At 40.5% G+C, this 27,175-nt stretch overlaps 1 protein-coding gene across 1 annotated transcript in view; it reads right to left on the reverse strand.

Annotated features, from left to right (window-relative positions):
- Positions 1–27,175, reverse strand: part of LOC116963655 (chloride channel protein C-like) — a 78,658-nt gene that overhangs the window by 44,808 nt on the left and 6,675 nt on the right. The window contains 7 exon segments of the mRNA XM_042797854.1: positions 7,596–7,767; positions 9,326–9,497; positions 9,998–10,098; positions 13,612–13,709; positions 18,544–18,738; positions 22,128–22,371; positions 25,200–25,292. Of these exon segments, the coding sequence (XP_042653788.1) occupies positions 7,596–7,767; positions 9,326–9,497; positions 9,998–10,098; positions 13,612–13,709; positions 18,544–18,738; positions 22,128–22,371; positions 25,200–25,292 (1,075 nt within the window).

Consider the following 27,175-nt stretch of genomic DNA (forward strand, 5'->3'; position numbering starts at 1 on the left):
CCACCAGCGTTCACTGCCACCACCATGTGTGTTCTAGACCCAGACTTATTTCTCTTCCGAAAAAAACAGGGAAAACATTAAAACTGCAATAACGAAACACATCGTTCTGCCTGTCTTGAGCAGAGGGGAGGCCATGCGCCTCCTTTGGGATTTGCCTCTCTCAGGACCTACAGTAGGAGCCTCCTTCCCCCCGACAGACCATGCTCAGCCCAGCAGCTGCTGGGTTGTACAACCACTTGCTCCTGTTTCACCTGGGTCCAATAATCAAACAGGGATTTCTGGCCCCGAGCCCCCATTCATTAGAGCACCCAGTTACATGGGGTTTTTAACTCAAGATGATAATAAACCCATCAGGCTGGAAAAAAAGAGATAGGCTTATTCTGGTAGCTTTTGTCCCAGAGATGAATCATTTTCTCAAAATTTGGAAAGACACTATTGGCAACATCCTGAAGGTTTTAAAGTTAAAAATATAATGAAACTTAATGGTTTCAGATGCTTTTTGTGACAATGTAACTGAAAAATGTCTTTAATTTGGAAACAAATTAAATTTGGCAAAGAATTAGTACATAAGGCAGCCCAATTGCATTTTGTAATTTGAAAAAAATTAAGAACAGATAAGATACTGTGAATTAAAAATAACTTCTGCACATTAAATTCTCATGAACTTTCATTAAGGTTTGTATTACATGTCCCAAACGTACGATTGAATGTTGTAATACACTAGTTTGCTTTATTTATAAAATACCTTTAAAGCTACTGAAAGCCAGAGCCAGAAAAATGACTATATAAAAATGTTATCTTCTCGCATTACAACTTCATTCCCAATGTGTGTATTCAAAACAGAGATGCAGTCTCAATTTCAATACTTCAGATGCACAACTGAACTTTCTAAAAGTTCAATGCCAATTGAATGCATGTACAATTCAGTCATGTCTGTTTATTTTGCTGATAAAAACCTGGTGCCAAAGCTGAAACAGCGATATTAGAGATAAAGCTGGATTCTCTTCTAATTTGTGAATTACCTACAGACTAACCAACTGTCCCATAGTGGCAGTTCTTCTTTATAGATGATGAATGAATGAATCAGAGGGGACTTGTTTAGACTTTCCTGGGCTGGGTTCACAAGGCTACCATCTAGAAAGAAAAAGGGTTTTCTTTCGTTTTTCCCTACAAACATACATTTTTTATGGAATGTTCCAGTGACTTGACAAATTGTTTATCATCCCTATAGAGCAGTATTTTTTAGGTTAAAATCCAAAAATCTTGCATTTGGAATGCTATTTTGGCATCTCTTGAGAATCTTAAATTTGGGTTCGGCTTGGCCTCTCAGATTAAACTACGTCTCCCACGATGCACCATGTATTTCTCCCTCCTTCCTCAAGCATAACAAGAAGGCCTCTGGTGTTTCATGGGAAATATTTCATTCTTTGCAGAAAAATGCTAACATGAAACAACAAAGCTTATATAACAAGACATTTTAAATATTTTTTAATTTATTTCTGTTTTTCAGATGTTCAGCTTTTTGATGAAATGTCCAAGGTTTTTGTAAAAACAAATCCGAAGGCCTCATTTTCAGTCAAAAATAGAGTTGAAGGGAATTTCTGGAAATCATTCTAACCAGGGTGGTGTTGAAAAAACAAGCTATTGCAGACTTCCATGTTTACAGTACCACAAAGCTAGGCACTGAAGAACATTTTGCTGTATTTGACCAGAAGACCATATTGATCTTATTTGACCATAAGATTTTTCACCTGAATGAGAAATTAATGTATTTAAAATCAGCCGGTTCTCCTTCTTGATGGTACACCAAAAGCATGCTCAGCACTCGGAGAAGTTTTCTCCTCACACCTCAGCAATCTATGACCCTTATCAAGAAAAGGATCGTAATTTGGATGGCATTTCGAGTTTGAAAGAGAACTCCCTTCTCTTCAACTAGTCAGATCTTACACCACATTTTAAGACTGGTTTCTTTTAAGACCAAAAGGACGGATTACATAATTTGTTTTGACATTTTGCAAAATATCCTACTTCCTGTAGTTATTCATGCTGTAAGATCAGCCCTGAGGAGCTATCGTGGACCAAAATCCAATAGCCTCCATTTTCAGAAGCCCACAGCACGACAGTGCCACAGCTCTTGAGCATCCAGGGTCAGTCTTGTCACTTCAGGGCCAGCTGCAACTCCGTTCGGGAAGAACATAAGGGCACTGGTACATGAGCCCAGCTTTGTGCCAGTACTCATTTTGTGCATTTAATAATTTACCAAAAAAAAAAAAAAAAAAGGACAAACTAGGTGGAAACTATGCGTTACAGAAAGGCACCTGCACTGTAGTTGGTGTTTTAAAGTAAGCTGTTTAACGGGTATTTTTATTGTTCCCTTCTCTTACTAGAGAGAGATCCAGTAAGGCTGCAAGTACACAAACAAGTCTCACCTAAGGCATAATTTACACTGAAGACCCTTTGTACCTCTACGTCCTGCCAGCTCTGCAGGAGCCCCTCCCTGAGTACCATCCAGCTCCCTTTGCAGGCCCTCCTAAACCAGAGGGGTCAAACCCAGGAGAATGGCCAAACAAGATGACCATTTTGTACCGCCAGCTGTTTCCGTCCTTACTTTCCAGCTCAAGGGGCAGAAGGGAAGAGGGAAAAGCAGGAGGTCCCCGTGGCAGAAACAGCCCCCACCCAAATGGAGGTGGAGGCTGCGCAAGGCAAACCAACACGGCTCATTTCACAGGGCGAGGAGCACATGCACCACCAGAGCCATCCTCCCCCAGTTCTCAGGGAGACCTTGCCCTGCCAGCAGCCACGTCAAACAGCGACAGGTAATGGGGGGCAGCAGAAAGTCCTGAAAACTCAGGAGACTTCATTCATGTTCTGACAGATGGGCAAAACATCACAGGAAAAGAAGTTCACCAGGCAGCCCAGAATTTCTAATAAAACACCCTCTCTGCCTCTAAACTTTTTAAGATCTTGCCAAAAAAAAAAAAAAAAAAAAAAAGCTGCATGTAAGTTAATTATATGCCCCCCCCCAAATTACTCAAAAGAGCACAGTATTAATAATTTGCAGAGGTGAGCCGGGGAAACTCACAGAAATGCTACAAGGTATGACCGGGTAACAACCAAGACCCAAACACAGTTGGCTGGCAATCCAGTCGATGGCTCTCCAGCACCACAGAGAAGAAAGATGAAGTGGAAAATAACACAATCCAACTACTCCCAGAATGTCGAAAGGCACAGCTATACAGACTTTTTCTGGCATCCCATTAGATCCCAACAAGAAATCCTAGAATTTACACCCATTAACATTTACGTTTAATCCAAGTGCGATACATATCACTATTTTCTTGCCCAGTTAATGTACAGTTTATCCATCTTCACCTGTAGAATAGAGCTGTCATACATAAGATCAGGCCGCACTGGCAGAAATTTGATTTAAATCAGTGAGAATTCCTGGCCATTCCCTGATGGTCTCTTTAGCAGCAACACAGACAAGCAATGTCATGACCAGCCAGGGGTTTTCACTCTTTGGTCTTCAAGCACCAGCTATGCAATATTATCTGACAGCTCTACTCAACAAGGAAAGATTCGGAATTTGTATTTATTTTAGCATTTTCAAAACCATCCTTCCTGCTTGCATCATTGTTACTGTAAATGGTTCAAAGTGCAGTATCTTGCTTCCTACAACCACTCTGAAAAGAACAACACAGCTCTCCTGTGAAAAAATTGCACCGGATACCAGGCAGATTTTACATGTATTTTAGAAGTCTTGTGCTCATTTTTCTAACTTTCTATATCACCATTCTGATCTTCTTATAACTTCCACCTAGTTAGTTGGATTGGGTGGTTGTCTGTGCTGTATTCTCACATCACGTCTGTAAAACAAGATGTGTCTGTCATATCTATGATAAGCGCCCACAGCTGATGCTCTTCTTAAATTTCTTGTGAAAAGACTTAAGCTTCTTGAGAGTCGCTCTCTCAGAGGAAGTGAGAAGGGTAGCCATGGAATTTTCAACAGTACATCCTGCCTATAATTTGAGGTAGGCACACTTTGCCTATATTAGAAGTACTGAAGAAATACAGAGAGAGAGGAGAGGCTAGGGTTTAGTTGTTACTACCTGCTGATACGGTTATTTTATTGAACTGATTCAAGATGACCTGTAACACTGCTGTGAAGCATCAGAAGTATACATTGCAACTGAGGCATCCAAATAATACAGAAAATAAACATTGATTTTCATTCTTAATGGACTGTGTATAACATATACCAAGTTTCCTAGCTGTAGAACAGTAGTCACATACAGCAGTGTAGTTTATTATATACAGTGCTCTGCCACTGTGCCTGTCCTGATGTAGGCATCGGAGAGCAGAAGGCACAAACCTCATCTCTGAGTCTTCAATACTGTCTTATGATCCAGATGATTTTACATACAACTTGTTATTTCTGCCACATTGCAGACTCAGGCAGACATCAACAAGTAACTTTTCATAATGCTCTGAACCCCCATCAGATGGTCATTTTACTTCAGTACCAACATCATGGCCAGTAGCACAAGCCGCTCATTCATAGCAGCAACACCTGGCTTTAGCAAGAGACTCAAGGACAGACCTCAGGCAATTTAATTCCCTACAGAGATTTCCCTTTGGTTTATATAACGACATTGCATTTCCCCTTCCAAATCCTAAGGAATACTCTACTTTCTCCTTTAGGCTATGTCTGTCAAAAGCCTAATATTTCAGTGTTTCACACTCAGAGAAGGGTTTTGAGTCTTAACCTTTTCAGAATTAATTGCATTCCCCATATCCATCAGAGGAGATTTCTTGGAGAAATAAATTAGGTCAGTAAATTGATATACTGCGTTAATTCTCTTTGAACAGAACAGGCAAGAAAGGGGAGAGAGTCAGGGCTACTTTCCCTCATGTGTAATAGAAAGAAAGACAACTTAGAGGACAAAAGATCCAAACTGGTGTAAATCAAGCTTCTCTCAGCTTGCACACAGGGGCATCATCAGTACTGGACAAGAACATTAATCCCAGGCTATCCCAATCCTACCTTTCCTCTTAACCACTGCAAGTCAGTGTTATTGAAAGGTAAAAATACAAAAGGAACAATAAAAATACAGAATGACCCAGAGAGAAAACACACTGTAGGAAGATGCTATTCTTCTTCCCACATCTAGAGCACCCTGAGGCCAGCAAGCTAAGGACACATGATACTTAAAAAGACGTGGGAGACAGAAGGCTGCGGGAAAGCAAGTCATAAGGCTGGTCCTTGTACTTGCCAAGGAAAATGTCACCACATGTACCATTTGCTGCAAAGAGCCGAGGGTGAGGGTCAAGTGTCAGCATGGGGGGTAGAAAGAGGCAGCCAAGAAAGAAGAGGTGGGCAGATGCCTGTGGGGTCTGCCATGAGGGGAAGGAAAAAAAAAAAATAAAAAAAAAATAAGCAAAGCATCTTACAAACCTGTTCGCTACAAGTCCCACATTCATAACTGTTTCCAAATGGAAGGCTGTGTGAAAAGCCAAAGCAAACATTCTCGATTCTTTTTGAACCCATCAGACAATATAGGAAAAATATGTGCATTTTATGGTTTGAGGGCACAACCTTTTAATTATGTTTTTGCATTGTCATGTCCAAGATCTTTTTTCTCCTCAAAAATTAATATTTCCTCAAGCAATGCAGCTATTTATCTTGGATGAACATGAATTGAAACACAATCTGCCTCTGCAGAGAGGCGCAGAAGAGCTATAACATGACACCTAGGGGAATTCAGAACACATTGCAATGAAATCCTCATCATTTTTCTAGTGCCTTTTCAGCTCAGTTTCCTACAGTTCTCTTAACAGTTTCCAGCTATTGTTTTGCGTATGCCGTACATGCATGCTCACAGAGGCACTTGGGAAAAAAAAGAACAAGTGCAGGTAACAGGGAAGGCAGGGACAAATTGAAGCAAATAAAATGTAAGCTTTTTCTCTCTACTGGAGCCAAATGAAATGCAATTCTGTCATCCAAGACCAGCAAGTGTTCTGGCACATCATCACCTCTAACTTCTCTGTGATGAAGCACAGCCTCATGAGCACAAAGCTAAGGAAGATGTCAATCAACTGCTTTTGCCACTAAGGATTTATATCTGCAGCCAGATCATAAAGGAATGGTTTACAAATTATTGTTAAATTAAAATGTATTGAGCCATTGCAAGAAAATTCAGGCCTACTTTGGAAAAGACATTGCATTTAGTGGTAACTGGGGCACTCAGAAAACTTATCCCTAGTGTTCAGGCACCAACTTTCCCTCCTTCGAGTCTTACAGACTTAGTAGCTGGCCAACAAATCCTACAGCAACTTCCAAAAAATGCATAACAGCAATAATAGAAGCAAAAATACCAGAGTGCTTTTGTACTTAATGGATAAGAAAGTGCTAAAGTACCAAGAAGACAATGAAGGAGGAGTTTTTTCATAATCAATCAAATTATTATTTCACAATAGAGAAGTTTTTATGCACATACAACACCTTTCAAGCTAAAACATCAAAAAAAAAAAAATGCTTCCTACACAATTTACACAACCTATCACTAAAATGAACCCAATTTGGAGTGAGTGCCAATAAACAGCTACTTTATCAGACACTGCGCAACAGCGTACTAGGAGGGAAAATCCTGGCTTGGTCATTCCGGGTGAATTCTGACATCTGCAAAGATTTTAATGAGATCCTTTTGGGCAAAGCCAGCCAGGCAGCCAAGACTGGATTTAGTCATGGGTGAAATTTCCACACACAGGAACACTCACAGGACTTGAATGTCCTGCTGTGGAAGGGTGAAAGCTTCCCCCTCATGACCTCAACACCACTTCTCTGTTGACTAAGCTGAATTTCAGCTGTGCCTTACAACTCACCATCACCAGGTGTTGCAACCAGGGAGAGCAAAGAACAGCCTCTCTAGTTATCAGAGTATTATTTGCAAATCCTTTAGCTTTCAGAGGTTTGCCAGGAAAGTATTCTACTGCAGACACAAAATGTTCAGTTATAAAAGAGGGGGGCAGAACACAGAAATATGAAATGTGTTCCAAGTGAATCTCAAAACTTTGAAATCTATAAGGCAGAAATTTATCAGAGAGACCTGGGAGGCTTCCCATTGTATCACTTGTCTATACTACTGCAAATCCTTCACTTGCTCCATCCAGAAGGCCATATTCAGACCCAACATAAAAAGGTGTATTGCACAAGGCCCTCGGCTCCCACAGAAGTCAATTCACAAGCCAAGCAGCGTGATCTACTATTTTTTTTGTAATCCGGAAGAAACAAAAGATGTTATATATTGTTTTCTTGTTTGTAAACCACTGATACCTTTATCATTTCTGTAAGCCCCCAAAAATTTAATAAATAGGAAAAGATAGATTTCTGAGTCAAAGTGTTATTTCCAAACTTACACTTTACAAATAAAAGGTCCCAGAAAGAAAACCTCTTCAGGCAAGCCAGATATAGCCAGGCCAGTAATGTATTTCTCTGTGGTTAATGTGTATGGGACACCTGTGGCTCATTTAGCTGCAGCAGCAAAAGATCAACTCAACCTTGGCCACAAAAATACCTGAAAACTTAACATACTTACCATTATCACAGTGAGGGAGATAGTTAGTCTTGACACACCACTGAAAAATGAGGCAGCTCCAATGGCAGCAAAGAGACCTGGATCAATCCACGCTCCGTATTCATTAGTTTGAACCCCAACAATGGAAACAAGGATCAAACCAATTATCCTGCCATACAAAGCTCCTGTGTACCTGTATGCAAGAAGAAAAAGAGCAATCCTCTTAACAATTATAGCGTTTTCTAGAGATGCTTCCAATATTCTGCTGTTCCCAGATTTTTTGTCAACTTTTGTAACGACTCCTTTCCCAAGCGTTTACTTAGTGCCAGTCACTAGCATGAAACCACCAGATTTACCATATTTTGAAGAAAAAGGACTATCAGCATATCTGTCTTCATGCCCTTCAAAGCCAAATGAGAATGAACCTTACAGGAGTACAGTCAAAAGTATGGGTCACAGTTATGTACACCGGCATATTTCAGATAAAAAGCCCACACTTCTAGCAATCAAGCCTTATATAATTTCTTAAAATTAAGTCTAGCTATGCCCCATAAACCTGGAAAGTAAAATATTACAGCCATGTGACAAATGGGTAAAATGGAGAATAGGTATTAATGACCTGCCCAAAGCTAACCAGGAATGAAGCTGTGAAGAGAACCCAGGAGTCCTCAAACCAACCACATGCTATACTGAAGAGCAAAACCAAAATTCAGCACAGTTGGGCATGTAATTACTGGCGTCATACACAGCATTTCATTCCATATGCAACGAATTAAATATACAGATTCAAGCATCAGCCAATGAACCGGATTTGTACAGACATTCACCTTCCAGAAATGGTGATTTATTATTATTTATACAATAGCCATTTATATATTATCTGATTTGGGGAGCACCATCTTGCACCATTACACAACTTTTTCACATTTATCCATGCAAGCGATTCATTTTATTGATAGATGCATTTTTAGTAGTTCTAGAATGGTTATAAAAATCAGGTTATGGGGTCAGAAACACAGGTGCTGGCTGAAAGACCTGACTATCTATACCTATTCAGCCAAGTATGCCATGTTTCAGCAAACACTGCATACTAAAAATTGATCTGGACAACAGTTTGGGCAGGGTAGGAGGTGAATGCTCAGTGGTAGGGCAAAGGCAGAAGGTTGTACGCACAACTATTTCTTTTTAGAATTTTTTCAGTATTTGAACTGCATTATGCTGGATATCCAGTCTCCAGCCATGACTCTTTGCTTGCTGAACATTAAACCTCTCAACATTACTGTAAGAACTTTGCTCTAGTCTACCACAGTTTTTTAAAAAGTACAACAAAAGACCTAACTGCAGTTTTCTCCAAAGTCTAGGGTGTTGATGTCCAAGATTAAGATTCAGGCTATTATGTGCATAAGAAACAGATGAAAAGTCTGGATCTGAACCCATATTTCTACAGTTACAGAGACAGAGCCAGCAGCCGAGACTCTCTCTGGGTCCCCAAAGGATTCAAATGATCTATACTTGGAAAGTACACAGTTTTGGCTACGATCCTTCCACAGCTATTCTCAGATGATTTTTCTTCATTCTTTTCCACAACTTGAGCATCTCTTTCCAAGCAAACCATCCTGTTCCACCTATATAACCTCCTCCAAGCAATTATAGCCTTGCTATTGCCAAGCTTTCAGCTTACAATTCAGATTATTGCTACTCGACACGGGCCTTTTGTACAGGAAACTCAAACCAAGATGGGTGAGCCTTACAGCATAGGAATAACCAGGCCACTGGCAACAGCAGAACCTGCCGTCCAACAGCTGAGGATGAAATAAAATGCCAAGGCAGTGCAAAGGGATGTGTATCCAAATTCTTCATGAGTCCCATGTTTAAAAAGATATGTGATCCCTTGCTTCCCATTTTCAATTAGGAGAGCAGCAGCTGCAACACAGAGGAAGAGATGTAGAGAGATACAAAACATTAAAATGATCCTTTACAAGAATGCAGTTTGTAGTGGTTCTTATTTGCCTAAACCTGATAAAAAAATCCACAAAGTACAGAGGACAGTTAGTTGGAGTTTACAGGACAGCTTCAGCAACTGGGGAACATTCAGGAAAAAAAGGAACATTTGTTCTTTCCAGTCTGGTCTACGTAATGTTAATCATGATCTAAACAAGGAGAAACTGCAGCCAATTTAAGCCAAAGAAAGGGAACTGTACTACTTCAGCAGGGCTCTTTCCCCATTCCTTTCAGAGGTAATAACTCAGGAACTTCCCAGCATATTTGGCTCAAATGTGGAATTCAGTTCTGATCTATCCCTCAAAAGGGAACACTACATTACTTTGAAGAAAATCTACGTTATGAGTAGATGTACTTGGTTATCACCTCAAGTTACATAAATTCAATTTATTCCCAGGTATCAATCGCTTGTCTCCCCTTACCTTGATTGAAGGTTTGATTAGAATATCTGACTCCATCTGGACCAATCCATGTTCTTGATGAACAGCTATACTCTGAAATTTCCCTCTTGACCTGATTTATGCTTAAATATTAAAAGCACAAAAAAGTTTATTAAATAGTTGAATATAACTTGCCTTAGCGCGTGTCTATTGCCTTAGAATGTGTCTATTAGATATAAATTTTACACAAAAAGCCTATTTTCCCTTACTTCTTCCAATTAGGTTGTTTTATTAACTAATAAATCTAGTTTACTAGATCAGTTTATTAATTATTCTACCAAACTAATAAATCTAGTTTATTAATGCCCATGTTCCTCTGCATAAACCTCCTGCTGCTGAAACCCAAAATTTCCAAAACCAGGAATCACATTACACTGCTTAAAACCAGAAAACAGGAAAAAAAAATCTGATTAAAATGCCCAGCCTGGCCTTGATCTCCTTGTCCACATATATCACTCTAACTCTATAAAACAGGAGTAGCAGACCAAAAATTTATCATTCCTAATGAACACTTCAGTGGGTAAGTGCAGCACCCCAAGCTGACAGATGCATTTGCAGTTAGAAAGCTCTACAGAGGAGAAAGCCATGGAGAGCTGGAAGGACTTGGAGGTTTCCTCTTCTACAGCAGCACAGGCTATGCCCAAACCACACGTAAAAGATATTTGTCCAACAGGTTCTTAAAGCTCTCCTTTGGCAAATACTGGCACCAGTTATTTCAACATATTGCAACTCAGTGCCAGTTACCATGCTGACCATGACCAGCCTTTCTGTACAGCACAACTGTTCCTGGGCACGTTCTCAATCTCTGTCATCTGGAGCAATTGCACTCTCCAAGCAGGTACGACTTCCTTCTTCCTGTTTGGAAAGCATCCAGCATGTTTTGGCCATCACCACAACCTAAGCAGTAACAATATGAACTCTGGAACAAAGACCAGGAGATCTGTATTATTTGACCCACCTGATCCCTGCTCAGAACTACAAGGAAAACTTAAATTGCAGCCAACATCTAGTGCAAGAAAATTTCTTCCAGACCCCAGATTGGCAACCATAGGAACACAAGACACTTCCCAATCTTGTATTTGCTTTTTACATTAATCCTACCACTCAAACAAGCATACATTCCAAATTCATAATGGTTTCTAAAAAAAAAAAAAAAAATAAAAAACTTATTTACTTCATCCTGCTTTAGAAATCATATGGCTGTGTAACCCACTTACAGCAAAGCCTCAAGTTCTCTACAGATGTCTTTACGATCAATAAAGGAATGCATACACAAAAACCAGCATATCTTAGAGGCAATTTGAAGTTTGCAGCAATGCCAAAATAGCAGAGAGAGAAGCAACAGAAGAAAGGTTTTTTACAATTAAAATACATGGTTGAGCAAGAGGAACAAAACGCAGAGAATGGCGATGTCGGGCTTCTTTACACACAGGGTTTTGTACCACTAACTCTTTCCATTTGAAATAGGCATATTTAGTAGAGACAGGTTTCTCCCTGGTGCCAATGGGCGGACTGCGCTGCCACACTGCATCCTGCAAGAATACATGTGTTGTACCGAGACCTGCTAATGAAAGAAGCCCATCACTTCTTTACCTCCTTCTCCTGCCTCCCCATACCCTCCTATTCCTCCTTCTCTTAGGAGTATCAAGGCCTGCTGGAAAATGCTACAAAATGCTACTGAAAGTGTCATTTCAGTATAAATTTACGAGGATAACCTATGCTAGAAGGAAGCCCCGTCATACTGGCATAGCCACATACAGCCCCATCTGGAGATGCAGCTCTTGTACAGTCATGGTTTAAAAGAAAAAACCTACACTTCACCAAGCTAGATCAACACAAAGTACGAAATTAAGCACATTACAATTTTTTTGCTCTATAGTTCTTGCGAGATATCTTAAAGTGGCAAGGGTACCTATTGCTAAGCTGTTGGATCTCCAATAGTTGATGATATTTACCTGCCTCTGCAGCACTGACTAAGAATTGCAGATTATGTTGAGAAGAGCCAAATCTAAAAGATCCTAACCAAAGTCTCAAGACTGCAATCATAATTCCCTTCTCAGATTTCTAAGAACGGGAGAACAGTGAACAAGCTTCTTTTCCACATTTAGTCTTGTACCTTATTACAAGCTTACTAGAGACATCATCACTACCTTCAGCATATACATGGCATTGCAAAGTCCAGGACAATTTGGTGCTTAATTCCCTTCAGATCTATCCATTTTCAACAGGATGTACTCTTTATAACTTTTAGCCACACCAAATGAAAAATTGGCACTAAGACTGTTTAGCCTCTAGGTTGGATTAGCCTAACTATTTTTGATTCAGAGACAGTCAAAAAAAAAGCCATGAAATTATCGTGGTTTCAGATGTTTTTCCTCTAGAGCAAAAAATAGTTTTGTTTTGAAAAATAACATTTTGCGAGCATTTAGTCCTTAAAATAAAAAAGGATGTCAGTGTGAGGAAAAAGATTTTTCCTGTAGCAATCCAAATACCTGTAGTCACCAAGTTCTGGTACTAAGTGACAAAGTTTGCTTTTATAAAGAATATGTAAATGTATATTAGAGTAAACAATACTGAACCAGGTATTGAAAGACAAATGACAGTCTAGAATTCGTGGCAAGAATGGGAAAGTATGTCTGGTTTCTACATACTTAAATAAATTGTTCAGGGTCCAGTCACCAATGTCAAGTCATTCAGTATTTACAGTTCATATAACACAATATATATGACCTGCCCACTTGGAAGAAAAAATTCATAAATTTTGCAAATTTGTAAAACTACAAGTTGGTAGTGACTATTTGCAATGACTGTGAAATCAAGCTGTCATCTAACCTCAACCTGAGTAATTCTTTTTCTCTACTCCCTCTGGATTCCTCATAGGTATTTCTCAAGAAAGATACTAGGACCACAAAACCTGTATCAGATTCAAGGATCTCTTCAACTGTATCACCTGTAAAATCCCTAGCCATTCAGCCACATATCCCCCTGTCTATTTATTCACACAATATTTGTCATTTTAAATCCCCAGATTACAGTTTGCACTCTAGTGGCATGCGCCTCTGATGTGTTACCTGTTGGTGTTCTTATGTAGAGGACTGGTCAAATCACGTCTCTCAGCCAACAATAGCTGACCAAAGCTGAGAATTACAAAGGTTTTCCATAAGCTTCCAGTTGCAGCTTTCCAGTTAAAGCACAGCCTGTCTCCTATAAGCTTATATACCTATCTATAAGGCCTATACACCTTTTAAAGCAAAATTAGGATTCTAAATTGAAAAAGTGTTTGCGTGATACATTCAGACATGTTTCAGGCTCTTTTCACTTTTTAACTTCCTTTTGTTTCTTTCTTTCTCCTTTTTTTTTTTTTCTTTCACTCGACATGATGGCAAATGCCTCCCACCAGAAAAGGTCAAGTGTGACTAAATTTCAGTGATTAAAAGATTAAGTGTGATTCTTATCTCTACATTAATTCATTGTAAACATTCAGCTCTGATGCACCTTTGAATTTTTCCATCCCAAATCCTTGTAACAACTAATTGGGAGAAATGGTTAATAATTATATTTACATAGATATGCTCCTGGTGACTCTCCCCACTTACATTTCTGAGCTGTTTCTCAGCTGGTAGCTTCTCACGCTTGTGACTGGAGTGCAAGTAAAGAAATACAGTAAATATACTGTAACAGTCGTCGTACATACCTGCAGGATTAAAATAAGTAAACAGACTATCATGAGATGTAGAAACAGACAAAACCAGAAAGAAAAATGTCCAAAATCACTAGTGCCAGCAGTTACCACAAGGAAAATGTCCTTTTGTCTTGCCCACGTATCCAGAAGATCAGTATTTGCTCATAAGCAAGACTCATCCCATCTAACTTCAAGAGACTCAACTGTTGCAACTCCAACTCTACGACTCCTAACTACTCTAGCAACTGCTTCTCTAACACAACTCCTACTCTACTAACTCCTACGACTGCCTCCATCTCTGCAGACACCAGAGACCACCGCTACCTCCAGAGAGACTTGCAGCATGTGGGATGCTCCACGCGTGCCCAGCCTCCCCACCGTGCCCACGGCAGTCAGCAGAGACGGGGCCAGCCAGAGCTTCTTGTGGGCTACCAGCCTGGGACTGCAACTTGTGTTCAGAAAGGACTCAGGATCCATGTGTCTTTCATTAAGGACCTAGTTTTTCAGTTGGCGCTTAAAACTATGCTGTATGTCAAAAACAATCCACTGCTTCAATGTAAATTACTTCCTGATTTATGCAAATTTGAAGTCCCTGGTCAGTATGAACAGCTAATGACTTGTTTCTAACTTGCAGACTTATTGCTTCCCTTCTCTTATAAGAAGGATGTTATGAAAGGCCAAATATGCAGTTAATCAACAGAGAGAAGTTCCTAGACATCCTAGTGATACTAGACAATTACAATGCCTAAGGCAGATTACATACTATACAGTAGAAACAGACATTGCAATCCAAATGGATGAAGAGACATTATCAGGTCCTTCTACTAGTTTTCCGTATTCCCATTTTGAAGTAAACATGGATGAACCCAAAAATGTTTGAAACAGAGCACAGCAGAAGGTGTTTTCACTGACTGCTTTGCATTCACCAAAAGCAAAGGAAGTTTCTACATGAGATGACTGTTTCAGTTATACATGTATAAGATAGTTCAATATAACATAGGTATATTTCATTCAAAACTAATGTTAGAGGTTTTTTTATCTCAGTTGAGACCAATTTAGATTTCTAAATAAATGAAGATACACCCCAAAAAAAATACTTAGAAAGAATTTCAGTAGACACCTGGAGAAAAATTACTGGAACGCACAACCATAATAATAATGTATTTTCCAAGCACAAGATTTCATGCACTCTGTGGATTGTTATAAAACAGTTCAGGTAGCACATTTATAGAAACCCTCAAGCTGAGATTCAGCTGTGTGCAGTTGTGACAATTTGTCAGTCAATCCTATCTCAAGCCTTTGTTTCCCCGTATCTCAAAGGTTATAAGCTTATGGGCAGAGCGCATCTATAACAGATAGATAAAACTAGGAGTAGTTCAGTCTTCGCAAAGCTTAGGTCAGGTTTTGTTTCTGAAAAAACTCTGGGACAGTTCAAACCCAGGTCAAGTCTTTGCCAAAGCCCCAAATCCCAAAGGGAGCTAGAAGGACAGCTAGCCCAGAGCCAGTGACTACATGTTTAAAGCAGTAGCCTATCTTCACAGCTATGTAGAAAAAGGGAAAATAATCCTCTCAAGTAGCCTTTTAAAGTTTTGACATCTTAATATATAAGTATATATGCATATATCCATAAATTGTCCACCCTGCTCATGGAAACACTGAGCCTTTGGAACAGAAGCATTAGTCAACGTGATTAAAAAAATAGAAAAAGAAAGATAGCTCTGCCAGATTCTTGGCAAAACTTTATCTGTATTGTGATTTCCTCACAGAGAGAAAGGTGATGAATTGAGGAGAAGCAAATGCAGGCCAAGGGGCAGAAGGGCGCTTAGGAAGACGGCTTCGCTTAATCTATGGTCTGAAGATTAGATATTCAATTCCAGTCAAAGGAATGGTACTCCGGGTTATGTTGTGGGTGTGGAAGATACTGTGATGGTTTCTTTCCAAGTTTAAATGCAGACTGGTTTATACAAGATTATTTTTGGTTAAAGTCACTGTGACATAGTTTCTTTCAGTTGCCTGATTATCTGAGTTTATAAATAAAATTTAAAAAAAAAAAAAAAAAAAAAAAAAGGCATGGTTCTCTCTCAGATCAAACTGTTTCTTTCCTGCCATTTTTTTGCCAAGTTATAATAAAATAAGGACTGTGACCTGAACAGGATCTCCTAGAGCTAATAAAAAGGAAAACCAGTCTGAATAAGAGTTCATGCTACAAAGTTAATGTAAAAAACAATATTAAAAAAAAAAAATAAGGATGAAGACAAAAATAGACAAACAGAAAAGCTCCTGTAAGCACTGCAGCCCTACAAAACACATGCTGTTGTCCCAGATTCAGGTATGATCTAGCAAGATGCTAACTGCTCCATGAACTTTTGGAGTCAGCAAGGCACCACTCCTAAATAATGTAAAATAACTCTTAGGAGGTATTTTCTTTATGTCTGACACTAAATCTTTGCTAGCTAATCTTAGCTTTAATCCTATAGTATCTTCTAACATACTGGGTCTTGCTGGCTTATGTTGTGGCTTGTTTGGGGCTTTTTTCTGAAAAGTAATAAGGAACTGTGTAATTTTTTTGTGTGTTTAAGTAGTTTATGCAAGGTTTTTGCAATGTACTGTGAGAAAGCCAAACCTTTCCCAACAGCAGGGGAAGTGGCTGTCAAACAGCGAGCTCCAGCTCCGAACTGTAAAATAATGATTGTTGCAAACCTGACCTCTCACAAACAGAGGTCCTTTGGAAATCGTGGAGCTTACACAGAACTAATGGGAGTCACACGTGGGACTCTGACTCTTCATCCTGCTGGTTTGAAAACTGGATTTTTGTTAGGATGTCTCATTGCAACGCTCCACAGCACAGTCCCAAATTCTTTGTAAGACCTAGGAGCAAATTTGTAGCACAACGAAAGAAGGCTGAGCAGTGGAGAGACTCTCCCTAGAGCTGAAAAAGCCCGTTTTCCCTACCTACCTTACCCACTCCTTCACAGGTCGAAGCGAAAAGCTTCAAGTGAGCTTCCCCGAGGTGTCTGCCCTCAGCGAGATGCTGAGCAAACACGGCTGCAAACTGAAAAGCCGGCATCCTGCCACTAAGAGGAGCTAAAATCCAGTTGTCAACGATGGCATGGGCCTCCTCTAGCACAGTCCCTTCCCAGGGATCCCTCCTCCTCCTCTTCCACCTTCCAGAGGTCGGATTTCACCTCCGACTATGCCAAGAGAGAGCCCAAGGAGCAGGATGATGCTTCGAGCAACAAGCAGGACCAGGCAGAGGAGGAGGAGGAACTGCACTGCCATAGAAGGCACAGCTTTCAAGGACTCAATGAAATGCACCCCTCCTCACCCTATGGAGAGGAAAAACAGTGCAACCTATGGGAAACGTGCACACCTCTGTACCAATGCATGGAGGGTTTGCAGAGAACTGACCGCGGGCCCCAACCTCCGGTTATTCACACTTTTAGCTTCAAAAGTTTTCCTTTTCGTATTCAAAATACTAATTGTTTTCCTCCCAGTAGCGCCCCGGTTGCTGATGCGAGCCCAAGTGCTAGTGAGAGCCTGGAAATTATGCCCTTCTGTTGGTTCAGAGTAGAGACTGCTGAAGGCACGTCTGGACTAAGGGGAGGAGAGCACCTATATGGCCAACCTATTGGTCTACATGCCTAAATATATATATATATAGCATACATAAAACATACTGGCAAGTCTGCCTCAGAGAGGGCAGAAGGAAGGGGTTTAAAAGTACACCGATTTCCCTAAGGAAAGGTCATCTCAACACTTGCAAAGGCCTGAAAACTCCTCAGAAAGAGTTCCTCAAAAATGGTGGGAAAAAAAGAAAAGCTATGACAAGCAGGTATTCACTAGAGAAACTTGCAGAGAAACTTAAATTTGCACAATTTACTAAAAGTGCAGTAGAAAAGCTCTGAAGGTTTCTCTCCTCCAAATTTAACAACATACTGAAGTTATAAAACCAAGCATAAAACTGAAAATTATGAAAATGTTCAAAATATGGGAACCTTTTGTCTATACCTTTTTGTTTCAATGGCGTGACCCTCCCCAAAGCCATACAATGCCAAATGGAAACTCCAAAGCCTAGAAGTAAATTGGCCACATCATGCCTTATCAGCACATCTAAGGCTCCAGGCTGATCTCCCTCAGTAACAACAAGGAATAATTGACTCCAGATACATAGTCAGCTCCAGAAAGTTTTCTATACCTATCCATAACTTTTAAACCCCTCTACAACATTTATTCATCATACATCTATTCTTCTCACAACAGGCAGAGATCTCCTTTGCTGTCTCGAGGCAAAAATACATATGGTTATGGTAATAGCCTCCTAATTGTTCTTTCCAATATAACAGCTGAAGAAGTGCCCAGGTGCAGAGGTGTGGAGGAGGATGTCTGTCCGGTTCTGCTACATGAGCAAGCTGCGTGGCGTAATGAGAGAATCAATTACTAGCAAGGAAAAATGGAAAAAAAAAATTGATCAAATCTACTTGTGACAGCCCTCCGTCGATTGCAAATAAATGCAAAAGTACACCAACATAACTGCTACACATCACTTCATGTAGTATCATTAGAGTACAGTAGCAGTGGGAGAGCAACTCTACAGATAAAATACTTCAAGCATTAACAAACAAAAGAAAAAAAAGTGAAACAAAACATGTCTTCTGCATGCTTACACACCCATCAGCATTAAATACCTATATATACTTTGGAAATCCATGTTTTCTGTACTCTGGTGCGCATTATGAAGTACCAGCAGGTGAGATTTACTTTTCCATTCAGCCAGTTTATGACCTGCCCTCATTAGCAACTGTAAATATTATATAATCAAGAGAACTCTATTATTTACTTACATTACAAGGATGAACACAGTTTCCAACAGCTTCCTTGTTTTTCTAAGGGATAATTTTGGAATTGAATTAAAGAACCGCATATGTAATTTATTAATCTTTATATTTAGGGAAACAAAGAGAGCTCCCAGAAGACCTCCAAGCACTCCGAGGATGATGGTGGGAACAAAGGCCAAGACATTCATGTCCAACAAGTTCTTAACCTGAGTCAAAGAAAGGAGAAAAAAATGTTCTGAGCATCCTGCCAGTGACATGAAACACTGCACCCTCTCTTACAAAACCTGATACCACAAAGTAATTTCTGTACAGGAAATAAATCTTCCTTTGCTGTTTAGGGAGCTCAGCTAATTCATTTAAAGCTGATCTCATGAGAGACGGTGTACTCTTCTTGCACACCTCACAGGCGTGGAACCACCAGTCAGACACTGGTGTTGGCACACACAGAAGAAAACTGTATGATGCACTGCAGTCACCGCAAGCACTCAGCACTTCAGGTTACATCCAAATAACATGACATATTGGCCTTCGTGAACACTTCAAAAGACTCTGCTGAACCAGAGCTTTGCTCACTGTGTCTATACCTACATCATCATTTGGGAAAGTTCATTTATTAAGTGTCAGCCTGCAGCCACAACACTGAGATAATTTATAAGCAAATTTATTCAGGTAAAACTGTAAAAATTGAAGCTGATATGGAACAGCATGCAGAACAACAAATCACAGTGCAGAATATAATCTGGCAGCTGGAATAGTAATTGAATTTTCTGCTTGACTCCTCAACAGGCAGCAAGGATGAGAGCAATATCTTGTTTTAATTTTGTCTTACAGACAACAAAAAGAGGTCAACAGATCAGTGGCAATCTATTAAAAGCTGCAAGGATAGTGCTTCCTTGGCCTAGACTTACACAGATTTTTTTTTTCAAGATTAGGATCTGGACAGAGTAAGAGCACACGAAATGCTCAAAAAGCTACCTGGAAAGAAACAGTAAGGGCACATGTCAAGGGTTGACTGCAAAAAAAAACCTAAACTGGTATAATCTTGGGGGAAACAGATAGGGGAAACTGTCAGCCTTCCTTAAATTGTTTGAGCAAGTGTACAGGCCCTCTTACTGTTCAAACTCTTTTTTACTCCCTCCTCTTCTTCTTCTTGACCCTTGATCTTATTCTTGTTCTTGCTACAACTAGTCTAGACCTTAACATATCCACTGAGTGGCTGTACTAAACACTGGTGGTATTTCCTGAGAGGAGGAATGCTAGAGTCAGAATCCAGCCAAGCTCGCAGAGCTGCTCCATAGGGTGCTGCAGACAGAGAAACCGGGTCTGGAAGAGGGAGAATCCCAGCAGCCACTCCCAGGCACAAGAAGCCAAGCACCCGCAGGGAGCAGGGAGACACTTAAGGTTTATCATGCTTATAATCAGGACTACAACCATCATATATGTAGGTATTCCATGTACTAAGCAAAACTTCAATAACGCTATTTTTACCAATAGCTGCAACAAAATCCATCCTTTTCCAAAGGACTTAAAGAGATCTAATGTTTAAGACGTTGAAATTCAGAGAAAAGTAGCCGAATTTGAAGTAGAAAAATTCTGTTTTATTTATTTCAGGATCCAAAGATCTTGCACTGTAGTCTAACTTAATTCCAATCCTGCATTAAAATTAGAAATAGACATACATAGTTTTATTATTTTCTTTCCCTGCCTCCATTTTTCCTAAGGGAAAGATATACGGAGATGTTTGTTTTAAAGTAATATATGCAAGTTACACTGTATGTGTGTGGCAATAAAGGTCAAGTCGAGAGAGCGCTCCACATGCTGGGAATCAAAGGTAGCAGAGTGTATTGTTTGTTTTTGTCATAGTATCAACCACAGGCTTTGGCCAGTCATCAAGAAAAATCTGTTACCTACCGAGCAAGTTTCACCTTTGCAAATAATCCAGTGGTCTATGTAAAAATAAAGTGAAGCTTCCTGAAAATCTCATGCTCTGGAGTACAATAAATTCCCCTTGTAACGTTATGCTAGGTAGAATGAAACTAAAGAAAACAAATAGTTTTCTTGAGAAACATAACCCACAGGCTTTCAACTCAGAGTTTATCCACTGTAAACTGTGTTGGCTAATGCCACAAAACATGAAAGAAGTAGAATTTCCCCTGAGCCCCGTGTTCAGTGAAATGAAAATATTTCTGGTTATCTGTACCACACTGAGAGCCAAGAATTATTGAACCCTGCCAGAAGCCATGTTGATAATAATCTTAGCTAGCTTTTCCCTCGAATGACACTAAGAGAAAATAGAAGGAGACGGAATCCACTGCTCTTTTCCGAAAACATCCTGAAAGGAGTGTTAAAAGAGCAACGCTTATTGCAAAATAGCAATTGAAGCAAATCTACTCTCCCCTGTGCACGCAGCTGTTCATTACACAATACTTTGGCTTCAGCAATGAATCTGGCTTCAGAAGGCCTGACCTCTTCCCTGTCCACATAGTCTCACCTTTCTGCCACAAATTTTTATTTTCTTGGTTGTGTCACTGAAACTGCTGGGGGGACTGCACTATGAGTTGGTCCACAAAAAGGATTTGGGTGGAAAACCAACGTCTTCTCCGCTTGCCCCAGCTAAACTTATAGTAAAGCAAATATACAACAAATACTTTTGCATAACATATGCAAAATCAGTATATCAGGCAGCACGCACACAAAAAAATATTGCCCGTTTTCCCAACCGAGGTATGTCTACATGTGGAAAATACAAAAACCTCTGGTTTCTGCATTGCTGGAGACATAGAAGCCAGAAGAAATTCAGAGATCACTGAAAGCCACCAGGGAATTAGCTTAGGAAAAATTTACTTAGTAGCAAAAAGTGGACTGGGATTCAGAAGACCATGGTTTTATTTCTAGCTTCCGAATTGATCATCAAGTCAAATAAAAAAAAGGATACTTAGACAAGAAGCCGTGAAGATTATGATACTTGCACATCGCCACTGAATCATCTTGCAATAAAAATGAGCAAAAGACATGATAATAAAAGCAACTACTTTTAGGTGGACACAAGGTAAAATTCAAAAATCAAGGCTGTGTCATGCTGGAAGGAACAAAGTAAAGGTAGCTGAGGTCACCTCCGTTGTGCAACCAGGAACAAACAGTGATTATATGTCTTCAAATGTTTAATCTGTAAGCACCAGGGAACAGGGGGACACAGTACAGCAATGTCTGCAGCAACAACAGAGAGCTCGAGCTGACTACAGAAGGAGAGGTCACCCTATTTAAGAGATTCTCTCCTTTTTCCTTTACTTTGGAGTATCCGTCTCCTATCCAGCACCAGTACAGAAAATTATCTTAATAACTTACATGATCAGCTAATAAGCAAACAGTAGATGCTTTGTCTATTTGTTCACTCTAATTTAGAACAAAACAACTCTGAGTTGTATGTGTTACCAGATGTAAAGCGTGAAGGCTTCCTTACCCACCGATATGATAATTGTATATATAGCATCCATGCCCATCCTCAGTCCCCCTTCCCGCTACTCCCACAGCAGCAATGCTGAAAGACAAGCCTAAAACCCTGCACCATTTCCTCCCACACCCACACAGTACATACCCAAAATATAATTCTTTTCTCTGCTTCAAAAAATCCAAAATGGCCTCTGTAAACAAACCCACAGAGAGACGAGGACAGTAAATCCGTGGTGAAGGCAGCCATCAAGCAGCAGCAGAAGGTTTGCAAGGCCAGCCTGATGTCCCAGAATGAAGACACCACTTCGAAGGTGAACAAGAGCCCGCCGATGGGGGCACGAAATACCGAAGCTATGCCTGCTCCCGCGCCAGCCGTAGTGAAACTGCACCTGCAACAGGTTGAAGAGTCAAAATTCGGGTAACAGGGAGAAAAACAGAAACAAAAAAAAACTCCATAAACATCATTTCCTGCCAAAGCTGGGGTTATGGGGCTGCATTTATAGACCTGATGGTTTATTTTAGGTTTATTATAGCGCCTTTCACCTCTAGGATTTGAGTTCAGATCTGTCCGTCTTGACCGCTGGCCTTGACAAAAGCCCCCAGCCCTCCTCTAGCATCGCAGGGGGACCACCGTGCCATGCCAGCGAGCTGCTGAACTGGTGCCGACCACCTAACGCCAGGCAGACCCACCACTTCACAGCCAGGACGCAGTGCAAGTCACAGGGGTGAAATCCTGGAGGGGGAAAAAAAAGTGAGAAAGTTTGGGATTCGCTAGAGAATGAGAATACAGCCCCAAAGCTCAACATGCCGCCTCAGTCTGTAAACGTCTGAGAAATCAAGAGGGAGCATACACTCCTTGTCTCCCTTCCTGTAAAGGCATGGAGATCACATACACCCCAAAGAGCAACAAAAGTCTATTGCTCCAAGCTGCACTAGGAGCTCAAATGGCAGAGATCTGCACTGTGACCCAGTTCCAGTAAAGAAGAAAAAAACAAGAAAAAAAGAACAAGGAAAAAAAAAAAAAGAAAAAGAAAATTATACTGTTGTAAAGAAAGGCATGAATGGACAGTCTTCCTTTATACATTTATTATTTTTTATTTTCCCATACAGAACATAATTTTATTTCCAAAGCACCCATTTCGTTATTTAAAAACAACATCCTGCGTCAGACAACTGTCACGTTTTTAAGGAAGGCCACAGCATGAAAAACAGAGGGAAGGATATAGAAAGAGGAAATAAAATTACACTTGAATTCTGCCTTGGAAAATTAGATTCAAGTCCAGCCTTTGCGGGGGATACTGGGGTGATGCTGATACATATAATGCATTAATCACTAGTGCTCATCAGCTTATAAAACTCGCATCTTCTGGATGTGCTACCTGAGACCTCAGGGGTAATGTGCAGAAATGCTGAGCATTCAGTACTAGCTGAAGTCAACAAGTATACAAAACATTTGAGTGTTTTTAACGTTAAGAAATGCCAAGTTCTTGGAAAAAAAAAAAAAAAAAAACCAAAAAAACAAAAAACAAACCACAAACCAAACAAACAAAAACAACAACAACACATCAGAGTCATCGCTAAATACTAGGGGGCCCTTTTGACTTCTCTGTGTTGTCCACAAATTTTATCAGTATAAAGATACAAAGATGGGTCGCAATGAGGATAATGGACAGAAAATAAGGGAAAAGATAGAGAGTTCACATGTCAAAGCCCTTAACAAAGCCCACCAGTAAAGCTGCACGTGCAACTTTATGTCTGATATCTCCCAACTCACAAATGCCGAGTTAGACACTCTTGCGCATGAATTTTTACTTACAGGTTGTATCTTCACGGTGCCGTTCCAGCATCAGGGAACTCAAAAGGTACTGCACCCCACAGTAAAAGCCGGGCAAACTTTGCTTGGACATCTCCAGCTTCTCACTCCAGCCAGCTGTACATGCTACATGTCCCACCAGGAGAACCAACGCTGAAGCTGGACCCCTCCTACACATCCAGTACAGCTGCCTGATGGAGGGACGCCTTAAGACCCTTCCACAGCCTAACACTTCACGAGTCCCTGCTCTGTCTGTGACTGTACTTGGAGAGGGTACATCTCCTGAGCCTGCTTAACTCAAAAAGATACTGGGGGAGTGGGAGTCTTTCATTCTGGTCTTTGTGAAGAACCAAGGTCTTGCCTAGACTGAAATTCGTCTCTGCTGCTCACCGACAGCCCTCTCTGTGGAGGGGACTTCCACACAACCTGTCTCTCCCAGCGTGGTTCCTGACTGCAAGTTAACGTTTCTTTCTAATTATACTATAACTGGATCCTGCTGAGAAAAACAAAAGGTCTTGCTGCTTTTCTTACCACAATAGCTTATTTCTCTCATGACTAACATTTTCTTTAATCGGCACGTCTGGAATTTATTTAAATGACATCTTAAAAGGCTAAAGGCAAAGGAGGTCCCGTATCTTCCTTTTGGTACTTTTTGATTTTCTTTAAAGCTACAGATAAGTCCACAGTGGGTGTTCATTTGAATTCCTTGTATTTCTGTAGGAAATTAACACATGGGAGTCTTTCTTTTTTTCTTTGCTTTACAAAAAAAAAACAGTATTGTATAGGGTTTTATATGTCAACATGGCAATAAATACCATCCAGAAGACAAACTGGTTTGTAATTTCTTTTTCTGGAAACTAATCTCATTAATTTCAGTAGAACTGTTCACAAGAGAGAGCTTACCAGAGTTATCTCACAGACAACACACATGAGCAGAGAAGAGCCAGATTTAAAAAGTGTCACAAACAATTCACTTTTTCAAAACTAGAAAAATAAAGCAAGCCCCCTCCCCCAAGCACACTGTGCAATCATCATCATCTCTTTTTTCCTGAGCCAGCATCATTAACCTGAGGATAAAGCCCACGTGTAAAAATGCTGCATTTTTTTCCCTTTTCATACAACCCAGAAGGCAACTGGAAAAGGTCTTCAGTATTGATTTATTACTTCACAAGCATTCAGTAAAACGACTTGTGAATTTTCTTTTAATTAAAGAACCTTAAAGCTGTTTAATTAAACAACTTTCTTTAATTAGAGCGGGTGGCTTTTTCCCCATTCCAAAGTGACAAAGGGCAGGAAAGCTTGCCGGACAGCCCCAGGGCACTGAGGGCAGGTGGTGGGGTGCCCCCCCCCCCCCCCCCCCCCCCCCCCCCCCCCCCGAGCCCCACAGCTCTGCCTATCACTTACTTATCAGCTGAATTCCGAAACCTGGTGAAGATCAGGAGGTGGACGCCAAGGGTGTCCAGCTGCAGCTGGCTCAGGCCACAACCCAGGAGAGCACTAAGCGATATTGTATAATTGAGAGCACTCTTTGGGAAATTATTCATAAATCAGACACCGTTAGAGGCAAGGGAGGACAGAGATTTAGCCAGCATGCAGCAGCAAAGCTAAATTGGTTTCAACAGATTTAAACATGGAAAACGTTGAACATATCTTTTAAATATGCAAAGTCCTGTTGACATGAAGCAGGAGGCTACTAAAGACTTTCAGATTCTTGACTCAGAGACTTAAATGTCTCTTTTGCAAGGAGTGTTGTGACGATAGACCATGAAATGCCTTTTGAAGAACTGCATGTTAATGTCTGCCCAATGTGGTGACATGTCAGGCTATAGCCCATCGTTTCAATCATCTGTTCCCAGGTTAATGACCAGGGCAGCCAGAACAGCCCTATTTCTAACCAAAGATGTGTAATAATTTAAATTATTACAGTGCATCCCCAGGCAGCACTTCAAACTACATTTAAAAGGAGGGGGGAACTTTCCTACAAGACTTAAATTAGGAGCCTTAACAAATCTCTCAGAGGCTTTTAGCAACTTACGTATGTTTATGTTTAATAAAAATGGTGGAGGGTTCCAGTTAAATTAAATTAAACTAGCTCTTAATTCCTATGTTTTGAAAAGGCATCATGTTAGTACTGTGCTGACTTTCTTCATGGAAATATGATTCAATTCTTTGGCTCATGCATCAGTGTTACCGACCCAGCACAAAAGTTAAAAAAAAAAAAAAAAAATCACAGCTGCAGTCTCTGAGCTCCTGGAGAGACACAAATGTCTGAAAGCAAAGAAAACAAAAGAAACCTAAAGGGAGAGTTAAACCTTGGTAATCATTGCCTGGAAGGTTTGTGGCTGCCACTGACTAACCATGCGCTCCTATTTTTGAACATCTGAGTCGTCCCCTAGGGTGCTGCACCTCTGCGCAAATAAATAAATAAATATAAACCCACAGAGTAACAGAAAATGTGAAAGGGTGGTGGGGAAGAGGATAGGCTTGGTCAGGGTGGTGAAGAGGAAGAGAACAAACCTCAAGGATGAATACTTTCCAAAACCAAAAAGGATCAGAAATAAAACAGCAAACCAGCCAACAAACGATTGTATTAGCAGAGACCAATTTTAGCATCTCTACTCAAGATACTGTTTAATAATGGTAATAAAGTGCAGCAAGATTCTCCTCTAAACAGTGAATAAAGGAAATTATGTCACTTACCAAAACAGAAAAGCCAAAAATCTGGCCTGGAGTTACTAAATTTGGCTGTATTGCAACATAGTAAATTTTAAAAAATGCTCTGACCTACAGAGCAGGACTGGGCAACCCTCCTCTCCCCTTCTCACAAGGCCCTGGACCACAACAGGGTGATTGGGATCCTCTTTCTTTGTATATAGCAAGAGTGGATAGAAACGTTATCTTTCAAAAAATACTATAAAGTCTACTTTTCCCTACCTAGAAAGGCAGTATCACACTACTGCAGGAACAACGAGCAGCTCCAACCTGACTTGCAATCTGCCACCCGCAGAGCTTGCAAAGCAGCACTGGGATTCGGGGGTCTCCCACTAGGTTTGTGAGCTGGAAACACAGACCCCGAGGTGGCTGTAAAACGGCTGCCCCTTTTCTTACCAGTCACTCGAGAGTGGCTTTATTTTTATGCCGAATTTGCGTAGCTAAAAGAAATTGTACAAGATGCAAAGCAGCCAGCAGGCCATAGCTGCAGGACAGGTTGCTTTTCAGAAACAAAACTGAGCAGTGTCGACCAGATAACTGCTTGCTGAGCCTCGCAGGGAATTGCACTAGCAAATCAAGACAGTATTTAAAACACGCAGCAAAGAAATGTTTTTCTTCACTGCATGGCATGAATAGCTATGCTAATGCAAAGGAGGAGACGGCACAGG

This window comes from Tyto alba, unplaced genomic scaffold (assembly GCF_018691265.1).
Source record: "Tyto alba isolate M040663 unplaced genomic scaffold, T.alba_DEE_v4.0 Super-Scaffold_27, whole genome shotgun sequence".
Classification (NCBI taxonomy): Eukaryota; Metazoa; Chordata; class Aves; order Strigiformes; family Tytonidae; genus Tyto; species Tyto alba.